The sequence below is a fragment of the Scophthalmus maximus genome, chromosome 13, assembly GCF_022379125.1.
Source record: "Scophthalmus maximus strain ysfricsl-2021 chromosome 13, ASM2237912v1, whole genome shotgun sequence".
Taxonomy (NCBI): domain Eukaryota; kingdom Metazoa; phylum Chordata; class Actinopteri; order Pleuronectiformes; family Scophthalmidae; genus Scophthalmus; species Scophthalmus maximus.
The window spans coordinates 16715344-16738438 of NC_061527.1; the positions used below are offsets into that span (position 1 = coordinate 16715344).

Genomic DNA, 23095 nt, shown 5'->3' on the forward strand with positions numbered 1-23095 from the left:
AAAAAAACACGGAAGTGGAACTTGCCAACGAGGTTGTTGTTTATCTGTGTGCGGGGTCTCGTATCCAGGCAGCATGTTTACCTGCTGTTGCCCGGTGACATTTTTCTCGATGTCGTCAGAGCCTGGCCACGCCCCCGATATCACCGCGACGCTCGTTTCGTTGACTCCTTTAAGGTGGTATTCCCCGGGGCCGGTTGTATATTTTTTATTTTTTTATTTTTGTTTCTATTCACATTCACTTTCCAATTAGAATCGTTTTAATGGAAACGCCGACCAGCGCGTTAACAACAGTTGAATTTAAACTGCTGCCGCATTAACGCAGGCGCATTCTTTCCCCACCGACCGTTGGAGGGCGGTGGAGCCGGGGCCACCTTAAATCACACGCTGAAATAACAAGTCCACCACTCTCTCTCTCGCTCCGCCCATATCCGAGAGGAGTCGGTGAAGAGGTGTCTCACCTTCCCGGCTGCGAGCTCAGTGGAGAGCCAGACGCCGGTGCGCCAGCAGCACGCGCAGCAGCACGTCGGAGGATCTAAAACAGCGACGCTCCTGATTGGTCAGCACTTTCCTGGGGGGTCCGCTACGTAGCCGCGCACCGATCGGAGAATACACACTGCGAGGAGGACACCCGAAGTGTTTGGGATTTATCACCGACTGGGTTTACTTCACATGCCAAAGCTGGGGGAACCGACTGGGACACGACACACCTCGGCGCGAGGCTTCGCGGTTTTCGCCACAATAATTGGTGAGTGCACGTCAAATATTCTCTTCACGTTAACTGAGATCCCCTTCGAAAAAAAGTTTGACGCTGGTCACATTGCGTTGGGCGGGTTGGGAATCGATCGGCGACGAGTCGATCGCGGATCGATAAAGGCACGCTGGCCGTGAGGCGATCGCGCCGGCCACCTTTCGTGTAAATGCCGCGGCCGTGATTAACTCAGTGAGGCCGGTATCGACGACAGGAGGGTGACACGGTCCGTGTAAATTATGTCTCGCTGACAGTAAGTCGCTGCCGCTGCTGTCTGCGCTCCGAAGCTCCATTACAACTTTGTAATGGGACGCCGGAGCAGTGACAGTCGTGCCGAGAGATGAGTCAGCTAATGTGCAATTGACTCCGAATCATAAACGAGGGACTTCATATTTTCTGATGGATACACGCTCGCCATAAAGTCCCGCATGAAAAAATCTTCCAACTAAACGAGTCCCTTGCAAGGTTTGATTGTGAAAGTGTCCTACTTTGGCCACTGGGTGGCGGTCGAGTATCTTATGTTGAGCGTTAAAGGGCCTATTCGTGTTGGAAGAAAAGGGTTAGGGATGTGTGTGCTGTCAACCTGTCCCTCTGTCGCTGGGTTGTTACAGTGATGGTGTTGATCATCATCTATTCTTTGTATAGCCTTAAACTAGAAAAAAAACATTAATTTGTGCAGCAACTAGTCACAGCCATGCAACTTACTGACGAATATCAAGTCATATTTAACATTTTGCCTTAAATTTTTGCATTCGCTCTATCTTTTACTTTCAATGTGTATGATATATTTCCTCCGGGAGAAAAAAAGGTTGTTAAAGCAACCTTATTTGTGTTTCATTCACAATCACTTCTTTAATGGTGTGTGTGCAAGCTTTAGTCAATCTGATTAATATTTTTCACTAATCGAAGCCGAGTCATAGACAACACGTTTATGCTGAATGTTATGTTGAGGCAGTTGCACAGATCTGTAGGAAGGCGACATTAACTAACACATGTTTTGTTTTTTAGAGATGTGACCTGACAGATTATAACCGTCCGTCTAAAATTCCATCATAATAAGAAGTATTGTTATAATAATACATGAAACATGCTACATGGCACTTGGTGAAGATACATGCAGTAGAGGGTATAGGTTACTATAGCAACGCGATTGATCAATCGATTCTTTTTTTAACCGTGTCCTGCTCGAAGCAGCCACAGACCCGCGAGGCGACCCCGGTCCCCGGTCCCCGGTCCCCGGTGTTCGGTCCCCGGTGTTCGGTGCAGGAGTCGCGGCCGCGCGCCGCCGCGCTGAGGACACGTAGTTTGTCCTATGCTGTAATTTATTATGAATGGCTTAAACTCGCCTGCCCTCCACGTGGGTGTGGAGCGCAGCCTCCCATTGGCTGAGGGCGGCGGCGTCCCGGCGGAGCTCTCGCGCGATTGGCCGCGCCGCCCTCGGTGGGCCGTGGGCGTGTTTTCGGTCGACGGTGGAAGTGGGATACGTTGTGACAAATGTTCATTGTCGATAATCCGGCGGAGCGGCTGTGGGTACGGTACGAGTGCGCAGCGGAGAGCCTCTCGCCACCACAGCCGTACGAGGCTCTGCAGCTCACGGAGCCGGTTGTTCTATTTTTTTTAACCCCCCCCCCCCGAAGCTGACAAAGGCTTTCAAAAGCACCGAGAGGAACTTCGGTCGTTTTTGTTTGATTTCATCGTGATCACACCTCGCCGTTTTTAAAAAGGTAAACGCGTGCGTAAATGAGCGTCCGTACGGCGATTCTAATTTATTTTTTTTAGCTGACGCCAAACTTGCGATCCTAGCCCGGCCTTTGCACATCTCCGTAGCGTTCACAGCGGCGGGACTTGAGCTGCTGCGCTGATGAGAGCAACAAAGAGAGCGATCGGACGAGGAGAGGAAAAAGTGATCCGCGCGTAGTTTACTTTTCCCCGCGGGAATATTCTCGTGATATCGACCGGAGAGAAGACGGACCGGGTTTTATTCTGACTCTCGGAAAGGCGAGAGGAAGGAGGCACCACGATCCGTAGAGAGGAAGAGGGAGACACACACACACACAGAGAGAGAGAGAGAGAGAGAGAGAGAGAGAGATCTGAATGCTGCCTTTGACTCTAAAGCAGAACAAGGGACGGTAGCCGAAGCGACGGATTTTGCTTCACCGCCATCCCCCCTTCACACTCTCCATCCCCGGCTCGGCTCATCCTGACCCCACACCCGCTTCTCTGAACCACAGGTTATCGGATGGACCAGCATCCCAGCGCCCGGAGCTGCACCAGCCGCGGGGCTTCGTCCTGCGAGGCCGTCCCGACCGAGCCCTCCATGAATCTGTACATCCACTCCACCACCGGCACACGCTTCGAGCTCTCTCTGCCCCTGGAGGAGACCGTGGAGGGACTGAAGAGAAGGCTCTCGCAAAGACTCAAAGTACCAAAAGAGAGACTCGCTCTGCTCCACAAAGACACGTGAGTAAACCTGATGTGAGCACGGCGCCTCTCTGCATATGGGAAGGGGTCCTGTAAATGATGCGTTTGTCCTCAATGGCCAGTGTCTGCTCGGGACTATACACAAACACCACAAGATGTAAAGTGCGGGTCACTCCTGTGCATAAACCTAGTTAAGGCGATGTGCTTTAATCCATACTTTGTATTTATGTATTCGTGCTGGAGCACCCGGGGGCTTCAGACACAACCTTGGGCTGCTGTGTGGCCGTCGATACATTCAAGGAAACCACTGACCACTGTATTGGAATTACGCATAGGGGACACACCGGTCACTGGAACAGTATTGACAAGGCGATCTGCAGACTTGCATCGATCCATCCCTCCTTCATTATAAATACCGAAGCCCGACTGAATTGCTTATGCATCATACGCGTTAAACATTGATGAGTAATCACACGGACTCGATAGCCCTGTAATTTATTTACTCTGCTGCGGCAGGCATATGGCTCATCTTTGATGTTACTGTCTCAGGGAAGGTGGATATATATCCGGGGCTGGGATGTGCGACGGGAATAGCCTCTATCATTGGAGGCAAAATAACTCCTGTGTGGTTTCAGTGGGTTTCTGGGTGTGATGTTTCGGCGGGCCGGTTTTCTTGAGCACACAGAAGAAGAAAAACCGCTCCTTTAATAGCACATTAGTACAGAGCTGCATGGGCCAGGGATTAGTCACAGCCCTTTGTCATTTAAAACTCACCAAAACCTACAGTATTCAGCATTTCCCAAATGAACCTGGCCCAGGTTAAATGAACCAACAATAGTGCAGGTGGTATTATGCAAAATGTGAGGGGAGGGGGTTGGAACATGCAAACAGTCAGCATTGTTTTTCAGACCCCCCATCCCCTCCCACCCACTGTAATCACCCAATAAATCACATCATCCTTTAAAACCCGGAACCCCCACTTTTTAATCCCCATCCTGCTCCTCAAAACCGTAGACCTGCAGCAAGTCGGCGCTGAGGGCCTTTGTTTGTCCGTGTTCAGATTTGGGTCATACTTGTACAAGCAGGATGTCCTGAAAAAAATCTCCACTACGCTATGGGAGTCACTCCACCTGCACGTGAAGGGTTCTGGTGCATCATGACCTGCATGATAAAAGCTTTTCCTTAGGGTAGATACTCCTGCTCTGCACCAAACATTAAAAAGTAAAGTTGCTGTACTGTTTTCTCATGATTATCAAAAGGACTGCGGGTTTTGGTTTGAGCGCAGAGTTTGGGCTCTCCTTATTTGTGCAACTGAAAATGCCAAAAGAAAACCCTTACCTCCACTTAGGCAAGTGGCAGTGGTGCCAAATATCCACTGCGGGCAATTGTCAAGCTCCACTATACTCGAAATTGAAATATGACAGCCAAATCAATATTTCTCTTTCAAGGAGCTTTTCACCCGCGGCTCTTTTTTCAAAACTAGTTTTGAAGTCTGTCTGCCCCCCCTGGCTGAAGGCTGTTTGTGTGTCTGAAGAGAGAAGATATTGTCAGCACCGTCTAATTATCTTGTTCTCCCCAAACCCGCAGGCGACTAAGTTCAGGCAAACTCCAGGATCTTGGCATCTCGGATGGGAGCAAGTTAACACTTGTTCCAACTGTTGAAGCAGGATTAATGGTAAGGCCCACCTGACACTGACACTGTTCATTGGTACTTCTAATGAACATTCTTGCATAGAAATGCACTTGGTGTCTGCTCCCTTTAGTTCATTAAAACCAATTATTTTAAATACCTGTTTTTTTTTGTGCAGTCTCAAGCGTCAAGACCAGAACAGTCCGTAATGCAAGCCTTGGAGAGCTTGACTGAAACTCAGGTAAGAGACTTTTCTCTCTGTCAACGCGGGAATAATATGGATGTAGCAAACTTTGTATCCTACCATGCCTGCAACCTGAACAGAGCTCCGGAGCCTTTCTTGTGTGTTTGCATGGGGAATATGGGAGGTTTTAGCCTTGGTCAAGTGCAGAGCAACGGGCCGGCCATGAAAGAGACAGAGGGAGATGAGATGAGCAGGCTGCACGAGCACAAGCCTCTTTGCTTGTTTAATCTCAGCCTCTTAAACAAGCCAAGCCAAGCTAGACATCCAGTGTGAGCTGTTGGGATATAATAAGCAGCAACACCCTCCTGTATCCTAGTAACATCTGTGTGTGTGTGTGTGTGTGTGTGTGTGTGTGTGTGTGTGTGTGTGTGTGTGTGTGTGTGTGTGTGTGTGTGTGTGTGTGTGTGTGTGTGTGTGTGTGTGTGTGTGTGTGTGTGTGTGTGTGTGTGTGTGTGTGTGTGTGTGTGTGTGCGCGCGCTTGTGTGTGTGTGTGTGCGCGCGCTTGTGTGTGTGTGTGTGTGTGCGCGCGCGCGCGCGCGTGTGTGTGTGTGTGTGGAAGCCAGGGCAAACTCAAGGGCTTATTTGTGAGATGCTGAGAGGATGAGCAGATAACACTCACTTCCACCTTTCTGTTTATATCTTTATCTGTAATCTCTCTCCACTCCTGTATTTCAGCCTCTGAGAGACGCTCTCTCTCACACACACACACACACACACACACACACACACACACACACACACACACACACACACACACACACACACACACACACACACACACACACACACACACACACACACACACACACACACACACACACACACACACACACGGACAGGCAAGTTTCCAGGAAGTGTGCTGTGGCTGCATGGAGACTGAGTGTGGTCTCACTAACTCATAAACAGAGTGCTGGATCATCAGATGACCGCCTTTTCACTCTGTATTAGCATAGGGTTCCTGGAAGCCATAGCATGCATAGTCTGAGTGGGTCCTACACCCTGATTTACAGCAAAACAGCTCCTTAGGCCAAGTGAAATACAGTATGCATTTGAGTCAGTGTGGCGTGACTCACCAAAATGATCAATAGTGAGAGTAAAAGCCCAAAAAAAAAAAAAAAGGGCAAATAGATCTCTGCGCTGGCCGCAAAGAGAGCACAAGCGAGAATAGAGGCGATAAAGCTGAATGCACACAGACAAGAGCGTGACGTATGAAATGCCGTGCAGCTGACTGACTCACAGCGACTTCCTCTCGTAGAGATGTGCGTAACTGCACCGGCGACTGATGTCACAACAGCACAAAACGGTGAAATTGCACACTCAGTTTTTATCAGGGGAAGTGGAGTGCAGTTTGGTATGGCTTCATTCCCTGCTGATAATTTTCACGGGCTTTGTTTTGTGGTTGTGTGTGTGCGTATTCGTGAGTGAGTGTGAGTGTGAGTGAGTGTGAGTGTGAGTGTGAGTGTGAGTGTGTGTGAGTGTGTGTGTGTGTGTGTGTGTGTGTGTGTGTGTGTGTGTGTGTGTGTGTGTGTGTGTGTGTGTGTGTGTGTGTGTGTGTGTGTGTGTGTGTGTGTGTGTGTGTGTGTGTGTGTGTGTGTGTGTGTGCTCAGCGGGCGTCTTCTAGCACTGACAGCAGATGACTGCGCGTGTAGGTGGACGTGTGCATGTCTGGTTACTGGATGTGTGTGTGTCCATGTCAGAGTGGCAGTGGGCTGGAAGGAAGCCGTGCCCATCATGTGGTACGCCTTTGCTGGGCGGCCATGAGCGACTCATTTTCACCAGAGGCAGACGATAACTCTACTGGCGACCCACAAGAGAAGATTTCTCACTCTGCCTTTCCCCCCCCGCGTCTCTCTCAGGCCACATTAAGTAAACCTGTATACCTCGCAGGTTCATTTTGAGTTATATGCTTGCGTTTTTCCTCAATAGTTGTTAACGCCACATTACTGGTGCATGCATATTTTATTTTGATGTTAATGGTAATCCTGCCTGGGGGATGGAAGGAATAACGCACAGAGCAAGAGTGATATCAGGGTAAAAGGTTAGAATAAAGGCATAAATCTGCTTTAGTGTGTTTTTATCCAGCGAAATTGATTCCTCTTTATAATTCATGAAGTGGAAGGGAGAGATATAGATTGTGGAGAGATTACGGATTCGAGTAAGATTAGAAAATAGGAACACAAAAGCTTTCCCCTCATTTCCTCTCTCCCCCTTAACTGTGGGGCTATCAAAAATCAATCAATGCACTTAGCTCTTAAATGTGTCTTGCGTGAAAACAGATATGCCCATACACCCAAAAATAGCCGAGGGAAAATGTGGGGTGGTTGTTGTAGCCCTAGGAGAAGTGCGTTTGAACACCTGGACCCCTTATAACTCCTCACCACTCCATATATTTTGGCCAAGTGGGGTCTGATTTCCACATCGTGTGTTTTCCCGGGAAGTGTGTGTATTCATGGAAGACTGGGCCGAGGGGATCGCCTCGCGTCTTCTCCTTAATCACAATTCCTGGAGTGTGCAGCTAACAGCTAGCAACCCAGCCGGCCAGGCGGAACATGACAGCATGAAGGGCTGTTTCAGACTTTTGTGGAACATGTTAGATAGAAAATGTTTTATGGAAATTGAGCCCCGGCAATTATCGAAATGGGATTTTTCCTTTGCACCGTCTCCCCCTTTCCCTCCTTCTCCCGCTCGTGTTTCTGCTTAACAGCTCTCCCAGGGCCCTATAATTTAAATGTGCTGCGGTTTGCAAGTCCGGCAAGCTGCCTCAGTTTGACCGCGATGGCGGGCCTCTTTAGCAAGGACAGTGCTGGCTGCCCTAATTCTTCCTCCGGAATCTCACTAGACTTTTTGCATGACATCTAAGCTGTATTAAGCCACTGCCTCCTGACAGCCCATCAAAATACAGTTGCCTGCGCAACACTCTCTTCTCATTCTGTCTGCTAAATAAAGGTTGTGAGTGTGTACAGCTTACTTATACAGTCATGCGTGAACACACACACACACACACACACACACACACACACACACACTCCAGAATTGAAGGGATATATTTAAGAGGATTTCTGATCCTGCCCAGAGAATGAGAAAGCGTCTGATCCGAGTAGTAAAATGAATGTATACTTACAAGACAAGCAGTGAAAGGGAAATGAAAGCAGTATTCACAGTTTCTAGGCATATGCAGGCTGTGACACCAGCCCTCCATCTATCGATCTTGGCATTTGACAGATAGAGAAGGATTATATGTCCCTCTCAGCACACAGGGACTATTTGCTCATTGATGCACATTGATGTTAGAATAAAAGCCAACCAGGCAGGCAGGCATCACCCTTACCATCCCCCCATTGCCCTTCCCCCCATGCAGCCACCTCTTTGTTCCTGTCTTAAAGCAAACCTGCCCAGCTGACAAACCCTCAAACACACAACAATGATCGAGGGTCACTCTTTAAGTTTTGCTCTCCCCCACAATCCCCTTTCATCTGCCATACATCCATAGGCGTCACTATACCCAATGAGTGCAGCTAGCTACAGCGGTGCGTACGGGGTTTAAAATCAATGCGCGGCCCAGCTGGAGCGAGGCTCGGCGGGCTGCAGATTGACAAATTTTTGCCTTGAACACTAACACAGATTGCTTTGGGAGGAGGATGTGTGTTGCCATTCCTTATGTCCCCTGTGGAATATGCTGCTGCGTATATCTGCTCGTTCTTTCTCGCTCCTGTGGAAAAGCACCCCTGTCCTCATCAACTCCCATCCTTCTTCTCCTCCTCACCTTGCTCAAGGAACAACAGGCATTGTGTCTAGAGTCAGACAGATGCAAACTAGTAGGAGCTAACAATGCGTGGGGAGTCACCTCTGGGTCACCCTCACCTCATTTCCTCTGCTCTGCCTCCCTGAGGGGGTGCCACAGTGGACCAGACAGGTGGTGGGGGGGGGGGAAACAAAGGGAGAGCTTTGCACAAGTCATTCTGTAACACGTCAAGTCAATTTGTGTGTGTGCAGGTTCTGTTGTCTCGAGGTAATGGGGAGGATGAGTACATGTGCTTGGGTAACTCACGACTGCAGAAATACACACCGACACTACATCATACAACTCACATCGACAAAGACCGCCTGGCCTGCTGTGTCTGCTCTCGTCGCACATGTCTGGCCACGTCAGGCAAACAGAATTGTACCCGGAACACACCGCCAAGACGGCCGACTCTCCATACCAGCCATTCAGAATGGGTTAGGGAATAGCGAGGCGGAATAAGATTTCAACATTCCTTTCTTGAACCGGCTGTATGAAAGGGGCTTATTCAGATCTAAGGGCCTGTTCAGTCCCTACTCATGTAAATCCTGGCCTTGAAAATTGCATTAATAAGCTGATCACGCAGTATTTTTGCACCTGTGTGTAATCCCCTTTGTGATGCTTTCAAAACACAGTGGGACGGGGGACGCTGGGATGTGTGGAGGGAATCAAGGTGTGTTGTGGAGCAATTAAGGGAGAGATGGATTTTGCTAAGGGATTTCATTGTCCTATTGTGTATATGCATGTGTGCGTGTGCCAACATCTCCAATGTGTGTGTCTTTGTGTGTTCCCCTCGTTCAGCGACCAGGGTAGTCTTATTTCTCCACATTTGAGTCGTGACCGTCATTGTCTCATTCCCCGGTGACACTGAGCTTTTGTCATTCGAGAAGCAGACGTCGTGACTAGTGGGGCTACTGTGTGGGAGGATGGAGGCCTGGAATATCAAGTCTGATAGCCACCACCAAGTGTAATTGAAGCCAATTAGGCATGTGCTGCCGTTGAAACAAAGAAGCCGGATCAAAATAGCCCGGTCGATCCAGTAGGTCATATAGAAACAAACTGAAGAAAGACAGCAGCCATTTCTTAGTGCCACTCTCCTTAACACTGTCCTACATCGCGTCACACAGAGCCCCTCTCCTCTCGCACTCCCTCCCTTTACCTGTTCCCAATTACTGCATCTCAAGCAGATGAGAGGCGTTCTCCCCCGTCTGCTTTTGCTGCTGCTTATGATGTTATGAAAGTGTCCACACGTTGGTATTGCTGGGTACAGAAACTGTTCATCGCCAATCAACGCTCTTGTCCAACAGCACAGAGTCATCATTAAATTGTATCAATCAGCATTCAGAGGAGTGCAAGCGGGAGACATACAAGGATTGCTTTGCTGTTATTCGCCTTGAATTAGTGTGTGCATGTGAATGGGCTCAATGTAGCTGACCAGTTGTTGGCACAGTCAGAGATTGGGGGAGCGATTTTTGCCGTAACCTGATCATCCTGAACTTTGCCTTTCTGATCCCTCTTTTTTCTCAGCCGATCAAATTTAGTGATGGCCAGCTGGTCCTCTCTCACTCCTTTCAGCTCCCTCTGTTTCTTATCAGGCAGCATTACAGACGCCTATCTGTCTAATGGGGCCTTTGAAGAACCCTCTGGCTACTTTTAGGATTTGGGGCATGATGCAAGTCATTGATCCATCCCCCCCCCCCCCCCCCCCCCCCCCCCCCCCCTCTCTTTTGAGAGCCTGTTATTGCATCTTTAGCCGGTGTGTGTTTGTACAGAGACTATCAATAGTGTCCTGGTGCGATCAAAACATCTAGGTCGGTAGGCGGGTTTATAAGCAGCCTTTTGAACCGTACTTTTCACCTAGCACTCTGACAGGTGAGCAGCATTGGAACTGAAGTACGGCGGGCGAAGATCCCTTCCTCCTCTCGTGGCTTCCCTCTCTCCACCCTCCTGTCCTGGCCTCCAATCCTCCGGCACAAAGCTGCTCAGTTGTTCATGAATGTCGGCTCAGTGCTGCCAGCGCCGCACTATCTTTCCCTCTCACCCTCCCTCAGTCTCTCAGCCTCTCTCTTCCTTCCCCGCTCCTTATCGGCCTCCTTTAGTTTGCTTTAGTGTGCAAAGGAAGAACGACTGCAAATGAGTTCCTTGAACCACAGGGACCCCAATAAATAAAACTGTCAGCCAGAGATGTCGGAAGAAAAAAATAAAGGAGGAAGGAGCCAGAGGCACACTCTCACTGAATATTTCATCACCCACCATCAGCACCACCACTCTGACACCCTACCCCCATCGCCCGCATCTCCCATCACCCATCCCCCCCCTCGCTCCCTCCCTTTCTCATGCCATCCTCCCCCCTTTTTCCTCCATCTTTCTCAACTCCTCCATATCATATTCTCCCCCATCCCTGCATAGCAACCAGAGCCTCCTGCTAAACAACATACCACGTCCTGGATCCCGGCAACTCAAACAAAATGGTTGATGGCACTGGCTCAGGCGTCAGTTGTTAAAGAAGAGCAGTGGGTGTGATGAAGTCTGACAGTTCTTTCTCGACTCCCGTATGTCCCTGAGTATACTGTGTTATGACATAATCACCCATGTATGTCACTTTCAACAAACGCACACCTTGTTCTTCAGGCGTGAGCCCCTCATCTCTTTGCATACCACTGCCGCTGCATCAGAAAGAGAACAATGAAGGGCTGGTTCCTCTCTGTCTGCCTTAACACAACAAAAGTGGGGCCCTCCACTCTCCTTGTCTTGCGTCCCTCGCGGACAAGCACCACAGACGGCCGTAAGTTGCTTTTGCAAAGGCCTGGAATTTTGTCGAGTGCCTCGCAAGTTGCAAGGTGGGGATGCTGGAGCATTAGTGGGAGGGCTGCAGACTTAAAGCCAAGCATAGAAGCTATCTTTTGTTTGCCTGTGATGTTCCAGAAGGCTCTATCTGGTGTTTGTCCTGACGTCAGCGGTAGCCAGCCACATTGGCTGTCTTGGCTGCGCTCCTGAGAGCAGACAGATATGTTTGGACTGGAGCTGAGCTGCTAGCCGAGACCTCTGGGAATCATTTGCTCGCCAGCTCTTCAGCAATAGAGAACCCCCCCCCACACACACACACACAGACACACATACACACCCTCTCTAACACACTCACTCCCCTTGTTTCTCTCACAGTCTCTGTCCGTCTGGAAGAGGCTTGTTGTTACCTGATCGCTCTCGCCAATCTAGCCTCTGGCATGCGGGCAGGTTGCGCTGTATCACCCTCCGCCTCCTCCCCTCCCTCAGGAAACGGGCCTTATTTCAGGTGTTCCACTCCACAGCTCCCGGCTCCCAGCTACACAGGCTGTTCACTCTCCCTTTCTGGGTGTCAGGAAGAAAAACAGTGCGTCTGTCGAAAAGAAAACACGGCATCTTTTCATTTGGAGGACTAGAGTAGTTCCACACCTAAAGGTTTACTTTGGCTCCTTTTTGTCAATGTTCGGAGGGGAAAGGAAAGTGACCAATCAGATTATAGTAGTTGAACAGTACGCCCTATCATTTTCCCTGCAAATTAGATGTCTGTGCTTGTGTGGGTTTGTGGCCTTTTAATTTCTGGCCTAAAGATGAAGTTGTGGTGTGTGTGCGTGCGCGTGCGTGTGTGTGTGTGTGTGTGTGTGTGGACCCCATATGAGTCACACGCATACCCTTCTTCTCTGTAACATTTTTAGCCCTCATTTAAGTGAGAGTGAGGGCAACTCCTAAAAGGATGCTACGAGACTCCAGAAGTGACAAAAATGGACCCGAGGAGGGAAAAGAAGAGAAAAAAAAAAAAAGAAGTGAGAGGGAGAAGGCTTGCCCCTCGTGCAGGCTAATTTGAAGCCTACGTTGTGGTGTTGGAAGCTCAGTAGGAGTAAGTGAATTTCATCTTGGTGGTTTTGAATAATCCACACTAGTCATTATGGGGGCAATCAAGGCTGCTCTGTTTCTCCTGCTGTCACTCACTGTCGGCCGTTTTCTCTCACTTTCTTTCGCATGCTTGCTCGAGCGAAAAGGCCCCGTTCAGACTTGACATTAAATGGCAACTCTGCATGATCCCTTAGTAGGAGAGGGATATAAACAGAGCTATGGCTGCTCTCTCAATCTCATCTTGAACAACGTAAGCAACCATGACCACATTAAGGGAAAGTGTGTATGATTAACAGAGGCTCTGACCTCGGCTGTATGGCCGAGCATATTATTCTGCTTAGCTGCAGTTTGGTTGTCAAACACGAGCGGGGAGGTTAAATCCAATCACAACAGTCACTCGAGACCTGGTTCTGATTCCAGGTGTGAACCCGTCTCAGCTGGACATTGACACAGTTCGGATATTTGTGGATGCAGAACATGAGGTCTGAACAGACAAACACACAACTCACTTATTATGGCTGCATCCCCCATCCTCCTCCCTCCCTCTAACTAAACACAGGGTTGATGATCTCCCTCACGGCCTCTGACTTTTGTATTTGTCCGTTGGTGTGTGTTTGTGTGTGTGTGTGTGTGTGTGTTGTGGGTTCCCAAACTGTCGACTCATTCTCTTGACAGCTGTCAGTCACAGGCATAGTCAGGGTCTCCTCCCCCCTCCTTTTCTCTTATCTCTCTCTCTCTCACCCACCCACTTTGGGATTCTACCTCCCCCCAACGCCCCCCCCCCCCCCCCCCCCCCCCACACACACACACACACACACACACACACACACACACACACACACACACACACACACACACACAAATGCACACATTGTCTATTAGGAGACCTTTTGTACGCTGTTTCCGAGAGCGATCTCACGTAACACCCTGCCCCTGTTCCCCTCCTCACTTCACACCCCGCCTTGGGCTGAGTTTATTGTCTTACCACGATGGAGTAATCATGGTGGGTGTGTACTGTATCAACAAGCCATTAGTGACTGAGTTTACACTCTGAAAAGGCTGAGTTTCTGTTTATCCTGCAGCCGCCTGTATACAGTTTTTTTTGCTGCCTTAGCTGTTGATTATTTACATGTTGAAATGCAGCCATCAGATCATCCCAACCCCCATGTCCATTCACCTGCCTCTCTTCTCCCTCGTTCCTCTTTTCCGCACCATGTCAATACCAATGTGCAAAGGTCACCCTGGCAACAGAGAGCCAGCGGTCGATAGAGAAATAAATAAGCAGAAAGGGAGAGAAGTGATGGAGGGTAGAGCCTGGTGGTTCACAGGGTTAACTACAGGCCAACATCTCAGAAGCACACTCCAAAGGCTGCGTGGTCTGCAGGGAGTGCGGCCCTCTGCTCTTTTCTGCTGTCTTTGTACGTGTTTCCATTACTTGTTTTCTCTGCTTTGTCATTGGTCTTTCTCTCCATCTCCCATCCTCTTTGTGCTTTCTCTTCCTCTCACGTAGCCTTTCAGTGCTCCTTCTCTCTTCCTGTCTCCTCATCCCTCCCTCCCTCCCTCTCCTGGGGCTGAAAGCATACTGGCAGTAGGGGTTGTTGAAACCTTTTTAGACAGAGGCGTCACTTTGCATTTGCCAGTGCTGTTTGTTTCTGTTTGCTTCTATTTGGGGAGAACCTGAGATGTCATTACTGCTGAGTCTTCATGGCCCAAAGAGGCTTTCTGACCCTCGTTTGACTCTCACATGAAAATACTCACACAAATACACACACACACACACGCACGCTGAAACTCATGCAGTGACTTGTGCAGTGAGTGGCAATACACAGCGAGAGAGCCAGAGGCTTGCATGAGGGGGACAAGAGAACTTTTGTTGTTTAGCGTGAATCCTCCAGCCAAGTCGTGACAACTCCGCTATCCTGTGTGTATTTGTGTGTCCATCCGGGGCCATGGGTGGATCAGTAGAGGCCCCCACACTTGGCTCCTGTCGCCCATTGCCAGAGCTCCAAAAATGGGCAGCCCTTCCAGTTCCGCCGCAGACCCCCGGACAATCGGCCATTCTGTCTTGGAGAGGCAGGCGGGGTGTATTTCCTGGACGTGGGACTGATTTTTCAGGCCCCGGGCCAGAGAGAAGGGTGGCCTTTGTCTCTGCGCTAAATGACACTGCTGACTAAGAACAGACTGAGGGGCAGTGGGCAGCAAGTGAGAGTGGGCTCTGTTTGTGCGTGTGTTTTCCAATAGTCCTCCTCATCCAACGCTCCCCGGCAGATGTAAATAGGCCAATGTTACAGAAAAGTGATTGATTGCATGATGGGCTAATGTGGTGTGTCCATGTCTCTATGAGTGGGGGAGTTCAAAGCACTTGTGTGTGAGAATTTCAACTGCTGTCCATGGTGTGGACTGTTCATTTACAAAGGAATCTATATACATCGTTTAGTCTTTCTCTTTTTAGGGTTTGGCTTTCAGTACATCATTTTGACGGAGCCTAAGTACCTTTGTACCAACAAGTCACCACAGTATATTGCTCTTTTTGGTGATTTTGTCATTTGACAATTGTGTGTTGGGGGATTTTTCTGCAAAATCATATGAATTAGATAACTCAACTCAACCTTTCTTTCTTCCTACCTGCAGGTCAGTGACTTCCTGTCTGGCCGCTCCCCCCTCACCCTGGCACTGCGTGTAGGGGATCACATGATGTTCGTCCAGCTGCAGTTGGCGGCGCAGCAGTCTGGGGGTCCCCAACTCCAGCACAGACACCTCATCACCCGGGGCAATGCGGACACCGCAGTGGGACAGCCGACAGGGCAGCCCCGTGTTCCCCACCCTCACCCGCACTCCCACCACCTCCCTCATCATCCACACAGTCACCCCAGCCCCCACTTGTCCCAGCCTCACCCTGTCCCTTCCTCCCCCTCTTCCCCGGGCTCCCCGTCCTTCCCCCTGCCCTCCACACACCACCAGCCGCTCCCTGCCATGTACCACCAGTCGCCCTCCTCCGCCCTTTGTAGCCCCCCTACTCCCCCTCCTCCAACCCACTCCCCTCGCCCTACGCACATCCCTGGAGGTCTTTTACGCTCTCCAGCTCATCACCATCACCACCATCACCACTACCACCAGCCTTCCTCAGGCCAACCCAGCCAAGACATCGGCCAGGCCAGCCCTGTAGCCCCAGTCCTCTGCCCCGAGGTAAGACGCAAACATAATGTGATTTGTGCTACACATTTGTCATCTGCCCTAGCTAACTTTAAAAGAAGCTACCGGTGTTGTCACAGCCCTATCACGAATGAATAAGGGAGGGGATGATTTAGGACCGACACGAGTGCCACGCACACAGCTAAATCTTCCTACATTGTAGTGATTAGATTAGTGGGATATCCCAGCAGCATGAGGGTGTGTGTGTGTGTGTCTGTGTGTGTGTGTGTGTGTGCGTGCGTGTGTGTGTGCTTCCATAGTGCAATTACTCGTCACTGGAGTGCAGGCTGCTTTACCAAATACATACAAACAGGCCAACACGCACAATTAGCCAGGAGGCCACGACATTCATATGACCTCATCCTTCCCAGTGAATTATATGGGGTGAAGGGGGGTGGAGTAATGAGGATGAGAAGAAAAAAAAGTCAGAGAGGACGAACTCTGAATGAATCAGAGTTGGTTTTTCATGCCAAGACTGATCATTAACCTTGTTGTTTTCAGTCATTTGTCATTAACCTTTTCAACCATTTATTTAACTTTGGTTAACTCGAAGAACAGCTGCACACACATGCACAAGCACAGGCTCACTCATCTCCACCAAACCACATTTGCTGCTTCTACTTTGTCTACCTCCCCAAGCTCCAGCCTCTGGTAAGAGAATAAGAACCAGATGTCCGCGGACTATGTGGGGGAGAGATGGTTCACAACAAGAAAAACAGAAAGACAGGCCTGTGTAGTAGTGAGAAAAGAGAACTGGCGATTCCTCATGAGACTTTCACATGCGTTAAACTCACGAACGCAGAGGCCGTTGCACGGGTTTCAGTTTCACTTTCAGATGTCATTTGAGTGATTCAAGTCAAGCTTGAAGTAGTATGTAACATTGTCGAGTATGGTCCGTTTCTCAGATTTGAGGTGACAAGATATCCTGGGTGTCCTGGGCCATCAGTTGGTAGAAAGCTCATGTTTCCTTCCTGCTGTGGTTTCTAATGACAGCAGCCTTTTACTGCATAGGTTACTTACATAGTGCAAATAGTAGTTACTACACCCTGAAATGAAAGTCACTTACAGAACTCAACTTACATGATTTCAACATCCCCCAGCTCGCACGCTTTGTAGATGATGTACATGTTGACTCTGTTTCGGATGTGAGGATTTTTCCACCTACATATACGGAAATATATTTTGTTCTTTTAAAACAGCTCTTGTCTACAAGCCTCATTGTGTATCATGTCCCCCTCCAGGCTAACTGCAGCACCAACAGCCCTAACAGTGGCTCCAGTCCCTCTTCACGCTCCCGTAAACCTGGCGCCATCATTGAGAGCTTTGTCAACCACGCTCCCGGAGTCTTCTCGGGGACATTTTCAGGTAAGGGGACACTGAGCTGCCATTGAGATTTATTGCCGCTCTATGCAATTACCATCCGCACTGTGAGATCCAGCCGAAAGCCTCTTTTATGAGATATTTTGTGTTCCTTATTCCTTCTGTCTCGCTCCCTCTCCCAGGCACTTTGCACCCCAACTGCCAGGACAGCACTGGGCGTCCCAGGCGGGATATTGGTACCATCCTGCAGATCCTCAATGACCTACTGAGCGCCACACGCCACTACCAGGGCATGCCCCCGTCCCTCACCCAGCTCCGGTACCAGACCCAGTGTGTTTCACCCACTTCCTCGTCCCCCTCCCCGCCTCCTTCACCTCCAGTTGCTGCTGTGACGGGCCTCTCTGCCAAAGCTACCTCTGTGCCTGCTGGCAGTCCTAGCATCCCTCCGCCGACTCTTCATCCGCTGGTGCAGTGCCAGAGCCAGATCCGCATGTGCAAACCCCCTGGTGAGTGTCTCTACCCCACACGCTCTCTGCTCGTGCGAGCATGTCTGCACACTGTACATACACACATGAAGTCATTCTTGCTTCCCTTGAAACCCTTGTTCCTGCAGTTGCCACAGCTTTGGAGGACTTTGTGCGTGTGGGAAATGACTGCAGTCTAGCCATTTTACTGGGCTCTGCTCTTGCATTGCAACCCCACTGAAGAATTCGTTGTTATCTTTGTCTCTCTGTTTCTATTCTCACAGCACACATCGTGGTTAGCTATCAGTTCCGTTGGGATTATTTTGCATCATTGTGTCGCTGAACAGTTATTATTTCACCTTTAAAATTCTGACAAAGCCAGAAAAGAAAAATCATATTGAAGAGCAAAAAGGGGGGGGGGGTCTCTCCTTAGTAATGCAATATAAGCTTCTTTGGACCTGTTCAGTCAGGCTTCACTCGTCAGCAGAGTTGGCTTTGTTTTTGTGCGCCAACGAGATAGGTTTACCCCCTCAAGCCTGGGCTGGGCCATGTTTAGATTAGATTAGGCTTTGGGTGGTTTAACCTACCACTTAAAGAAGGGCCACAGCTGGGGCATCTATGGGCTGGGGCTCGTTGGGGCTGGACAAACCCTGACATACCAGGGCCCAAGGGCTGGGCAAGGGCAGGTGCTGGAGTTCAGATGGTACCGTTCAGAGACTGGGTTTGGGGTGTTTTTAATACCACATTTTCCTCCCAGAGACACAGGATGTTGAGTGTCAGACAGATGTCCAGAACTGATGACATCTAGTCAATGTTGTAAGGTTAGACTGACTGTGCTGGGAGAAACAGCATTGTCCTCTGCTGTCTCCTTATCTTCCGATGAGGAAATTGAGCCAGTCTTTTGTGAGCTGCTCGTGAGGTTTGTTGAATAGCCTGGCAGGGAGGGTCCTGGAAGACAGTGATGCATGTTTAATGTTTTTTTTTTTCTTTTGTTTGGAAAAAGCGAGAGCATACGTTTCTATTGTCATACTTTGTCCGCTGCTTCACGACATTCTGTTGGAGGCAGAGTGGTGTCTGAACACCGATTGACCCGGAATGTCCAGTATTCCTATGCGTCGCTCTGGGTGCCCTTACATGTGCTCAGTGAACAGTTGGAATAACACAGGCTTATTTTTCCTAACTCAGGGAAGTCCTTTCCTTCACATCCCCCACCTACATACCCCCCCCTTCCCTCTTATCCCATGCCTGTCATCTCTCTCCGTCTGCACTCAACAGCCCACACTGCTGTTTCCCCCATTTGCTGTCCAAAAACAGCTTTGTCTGTAAAATCCATCCCCCCCCCCCACACACACGATCCTCTCTCTCTTTCCATGTCTGTGTTGTGCATCAATACATTGTCTGTGTTCATTTGGCCTTTTAATAGATAGATTTATTTCGAAATGCTGCTCTGAAAAGAATTTGCTTTGTGAAGTAGAGGGCAGCGAGAGGAGGAGGAGGACGTGGAGGAGAGGGAGGCTGTTGAAATCACAATAATAAGCCTCCATTCATCATATGAGTGTTCATATCCTGTCCATCAGTCTACTAACTGCCCACTGATTAACCAAGGGCAAAACAAAAAAGAAGAAAGGGTGAAAGAATAGCCTGTTTAGTGCCCTCTTCCAACTTTGCTGCTTCCAACTTCCTCCACATAATATACACTTGCAGAAAAAAGTGATGTTTGTGGGTAATCTGCCCAACCATGCTCGGTTCAGCTCGCTGAGACAATGAACCTCGCTGGTGTGTTTACGTGGACCGAGGCTGCGTGCCTGTCTGTATCCTGTTCCACATGGTGTCCTATGAGGAAGCCGATGACTAAGCGCTCTCAGGCAGTCTTATCAGCCGACACCTGATGGAAGACTTACTGGACTTAACACCGTGGCTTAACTCTGCTCCACAGAAACCTGCCTTCATTCAGCTGCAGGGATAACCTGAGCTTCCCATCTGCCTGAATGTCTGTGTGTCTGTGTATGTGCAGTCAAACTCAGGTTGAGACAGCCTCTTGAAAATGTCACATAGCTTGGCCGTCTCCTGAGAGCCTTTACCCTTTCCACTGCAAGTTCATGTGTGAGAGGGAGAAGACGAGCGTAAATAAAAAGCTTGGACACACGCACGCACGCACGCACACACACACACACACACACACACACTCTCTCTCTCTCTCTTTCTATAAATGCCTGGTTAAAGGCTTGGGTGACTGGCTTGGTTTCATGGCTTTCCTGCACAGAATCGCTGAGTGTGGGGATTTGTCAGCCCAGGACTCGTGTTGCAGTTGAACAGGAGGGCTTTAGGATGGCCTGATTGTTAGCTAAATTCCTTTACTGAGTAGGATGGACCCCCCCCCCCCCCCACACACACACACACACTCCCTCCGGCCATCTAGCCCCCTGGCCTGCCAAACCCATTGTGCAGGGGCCAGCGACGGGGGCTACATACAGGGCACCAGCCTGAGCCATTGTGGGGGAGATGAGGGGAGGGCTATGGGATTATAGGGCTGCCTTTTAGTTCCACTCCCACTGCAGCTGCAGGCACACAGAGAGGGGCAAAACAGGGGCAAAGTTAGCCCTCAAAGCTTCTCCAGCACCCCCTTCCTCCCTTGTGTCCCTTCCGCATCCCTTCACCCCCCCCCCCCCCGTCCCCGTCCCCCGTCCCCGTCCCCCGTCCCCCCGTCCCCCCGTCCCCTTTCGATTTGTCAGGTCATGTTAGCTTTGTGCTGGCTGGGACTGGGCAAGCCAAAGGAGGAGGGAGGGCGAGGGTGACGGGGGCGGGGGGATGGAGGAATATCCATTACGTTTAACCTCCCCGAGTCCTGTATTTAAAGCTCTCACCTGCTCGACCAGGCCAACATGCTTCATCCACATGTTGGCCTTACTCGGCTCTCATCACACACACACACACACAGGTTGGGTTTAACACACGTGAGCCTGTAATTCAACAAATGCCCGAGTGACGTGGCTCAGCGCAACGCTATCTAGCAAAGCCGCCAAAGCACATCAGGTGCCCTTTCATTGTCGACAAGGAGAGGGAGAGGGAGAGAGAGAGAGAGACAGAGAATGCAAATGACGTCTAAAAGTCATTGAAGAGCTCGTGTCCCTGCAGGGCAGTCGATGCCCTTTCGCGGTGCTGTCAAATGCTCATATAAGCTCGGATTTGATTGGTTCTTTCAATTTGTGTCTGATAAGTAAGTTGGTTTATGTTTGTTTTTTAGGGTCAGATGGGAGAGCTTGTTTTCCCCCCCCCCCATAGGTCAGATTTCACATATTTTCAGCCAAACTGTACTGCAGAGTGCTTCCTCGCGGAGCCTCTGGACAACGAGCCCCACTGGGCCCTAAACACTTGGAGAGTTACGACTGTGTTTATGCAGTTAAATCAATCCAGCGTAGAACCCGGCCAGTGACAGAAATAGTCAAGTTTCATTATATCATGGGTCAAGTTTGAACCTGTTCATGTTCAGTGTCAAGATTTTGATTTGATTTCTATGCTCTTGACTCACTATGGCCACACATTCATATTTCAAAACCTTAGTCGACTACAGAAGTTTTATATTAGATCTAAAATTGAGACAGAAAAGAACAGTAATACTTGAGAAAACCAAGGCTGACTTTGCTGCAATGTGATTTTCTTTTCTCTTTTTCTCCTCCCTCCCTCCTTCTCTTTCCCCTGGTTCCCCCGATGCTGAGCAAACGCAATGTTCTCTGTGCAAGATCACAAGACTTATCAAGGCAAACAAACAAACAACAGCACTAAGACAACTGCAAATGAAGGCCAATCTTTATACAATCAATAAAAGGAGAAGCTCGTTTAATCTCACCCTGCGTCCTGCACAATGCAGCCCCTCCTCCCTTTTATTCTCTGTACCTCCATCCTCTGCCGATTCAACCCCACCCACACATTCACTCCTCCGACCCTTCCTCCCTGTGTGCTCCCTATCTCGGTCCTTGCCGTGTTGCTGGGCCGGCTCAAAGGCAAGGAAAACTGACTGACGCATCAATTATTCATAGATCATCCCGTCTTTCTCTCTGCATCTGTCTGTTTTTCTCCGGCCCTCTCTGGAGCGCTGCCGTGTATTTACAGGGCCCCGTGTCAAGGTCTTCAGAGATGAGAGTTTGAGAGCAGAGAGGTGGAAAAATGAGCTGCTCGGGATTGAGTGTTGGTTGGTTTGACTGGCAGGCCAAGGAGTGGTTAAAAGAGAGAAGGAAAAGGAGATCAGCGTTTCCTTGCTCACTGTGCCCTTGACCTGACTTCTATATTTGATATCATGTGTATATCACTGTGCATTTCTAAGAAAAGATCTGCTGTTGCTTTACCATCTTGCTCTTCTGTGTCAAGCAGGATTGTGCACGACAGAGCCCCCCCCCCCCCAGTTCTGGGTCCTCAAACGTTATTGGGCTCATGTCAAACCTTAGTGTTTGCAGTCAGGTTTTTGGGCCAGCGCCTGTGTGTATCTGTGTATCTGTGTGTGTGCCTATTGTGTGTGCATGTTGTGTGTATAGTCTGTCCTTCTTCGCCAGCCCTAATAATAGCCCTACTGTCATAAACATAGTCTGGAGATCCCTGCGGCCAGCTGTGTCCGGCCCAGTCGCCCAGGGCTCCGGTAGTGACGCTGATGAATGGCCACACACACACACACACACACACACACACACACACACACACACCATAAAGGGCAGTTTGGTGGTTCTGTAGGGGTCTTGGCCTTTGGCTTGGCAAGAGCTCAGGGAATGTGCTTGGAATTTGACCAAACTCTGTGTGTGTGTGTGTGTGTGTGTGTGTGTGTGTGTGTGTGTGTGTGTGTGTGTGTGTGTGTGTGTGTGTGTGTGTGTGTGTGTGTGTGTGTGTGTGTGTGTGTGTGTGTGTGTGTGTGTGTGTGTGTGTGTGTGTGTGTGTGTGTGTGTGTGTGTGTGTGTGTGTGTGTGTGTGTGTGTGTGCGCGCGCACGCGCACTCTGTGAGGAAAGCATGATCTCGACTGTTGTTGATCAGATAAAGAAAACAACTTAAACTGAGACACTCGATTTTGTTTGTAGGCATGTGTTGGCTTTGTGCTGTCTCGTCGTGTACAGCCATATTTCCACACAGCCGAGGGGCAGTTCAGCTTCTGGCTTGTCAGGGCAGGGGAATAAGGGGGGAGAGGGGAGGAACGGAGGGGGAACAAAGCCTTGCAGCAGCGTGTGTGGATGTCACATGGAGCTGAGGCAGTGGAACAATCGCTCTAATGTAGGAGAACCCCCCCCTTCTGGTAAACCCCTTGCTCTCTGAGAAGACACGCTGCCCTCACATACAGCATCTGGATGCACACACACTCACACATTTGTATCAGGACAGAGCATATTGTCAGGAAGTGGGGGCGAAAAAACCCAGTCTGTCTATGTGGCTGAGTGGAACACG

At 49.7% G+C, this 23095-nt stretch overlaps 1 protein-coding gene across 2 annotated transcripts in view; it reads left to right on the forward strand.

Annotated features, from left to right (window-relative positions):
* Nucleotides 1-448: 448 nt before the first annotated feature.
* The window catches only part of midn (midnolin), a 28349-nt gene continuing 5702 nt past the window's right edge, over nt 449-23095 (forward strand). The window contains exons 1-7 of one of the 2 annotated variants that reach the window (XM_035647471.2): nt 449-745; nt 2980-3208; nt 4757-4844; nt 4978-5040; nt 15329-15883; nt 17131-17254; nt 17392-17715. In XM_035647471.2, coding sequence (XP_035503364.1) covers nt 670-745; nt 2980-3208; nt 4757-4844; nt 4978-5040; nt 15329-15883; nt 17131-17254; nt 17392-17715 — 1459 coding nt within the window. In that variant the 5' untranslated portion in view covers nt 449-669. Of the gene's footprint in view, nt 746-2241; nt 2473-2979; nt 3209-4756; nt 4845-4977; nt 5041-15328; nt 15884-17130; nt 17255-17391; nt 17716-23095 lie in introns of those variants that run through there. The other variant, XM_035647472.2, reaches the window with a different exon arrangement.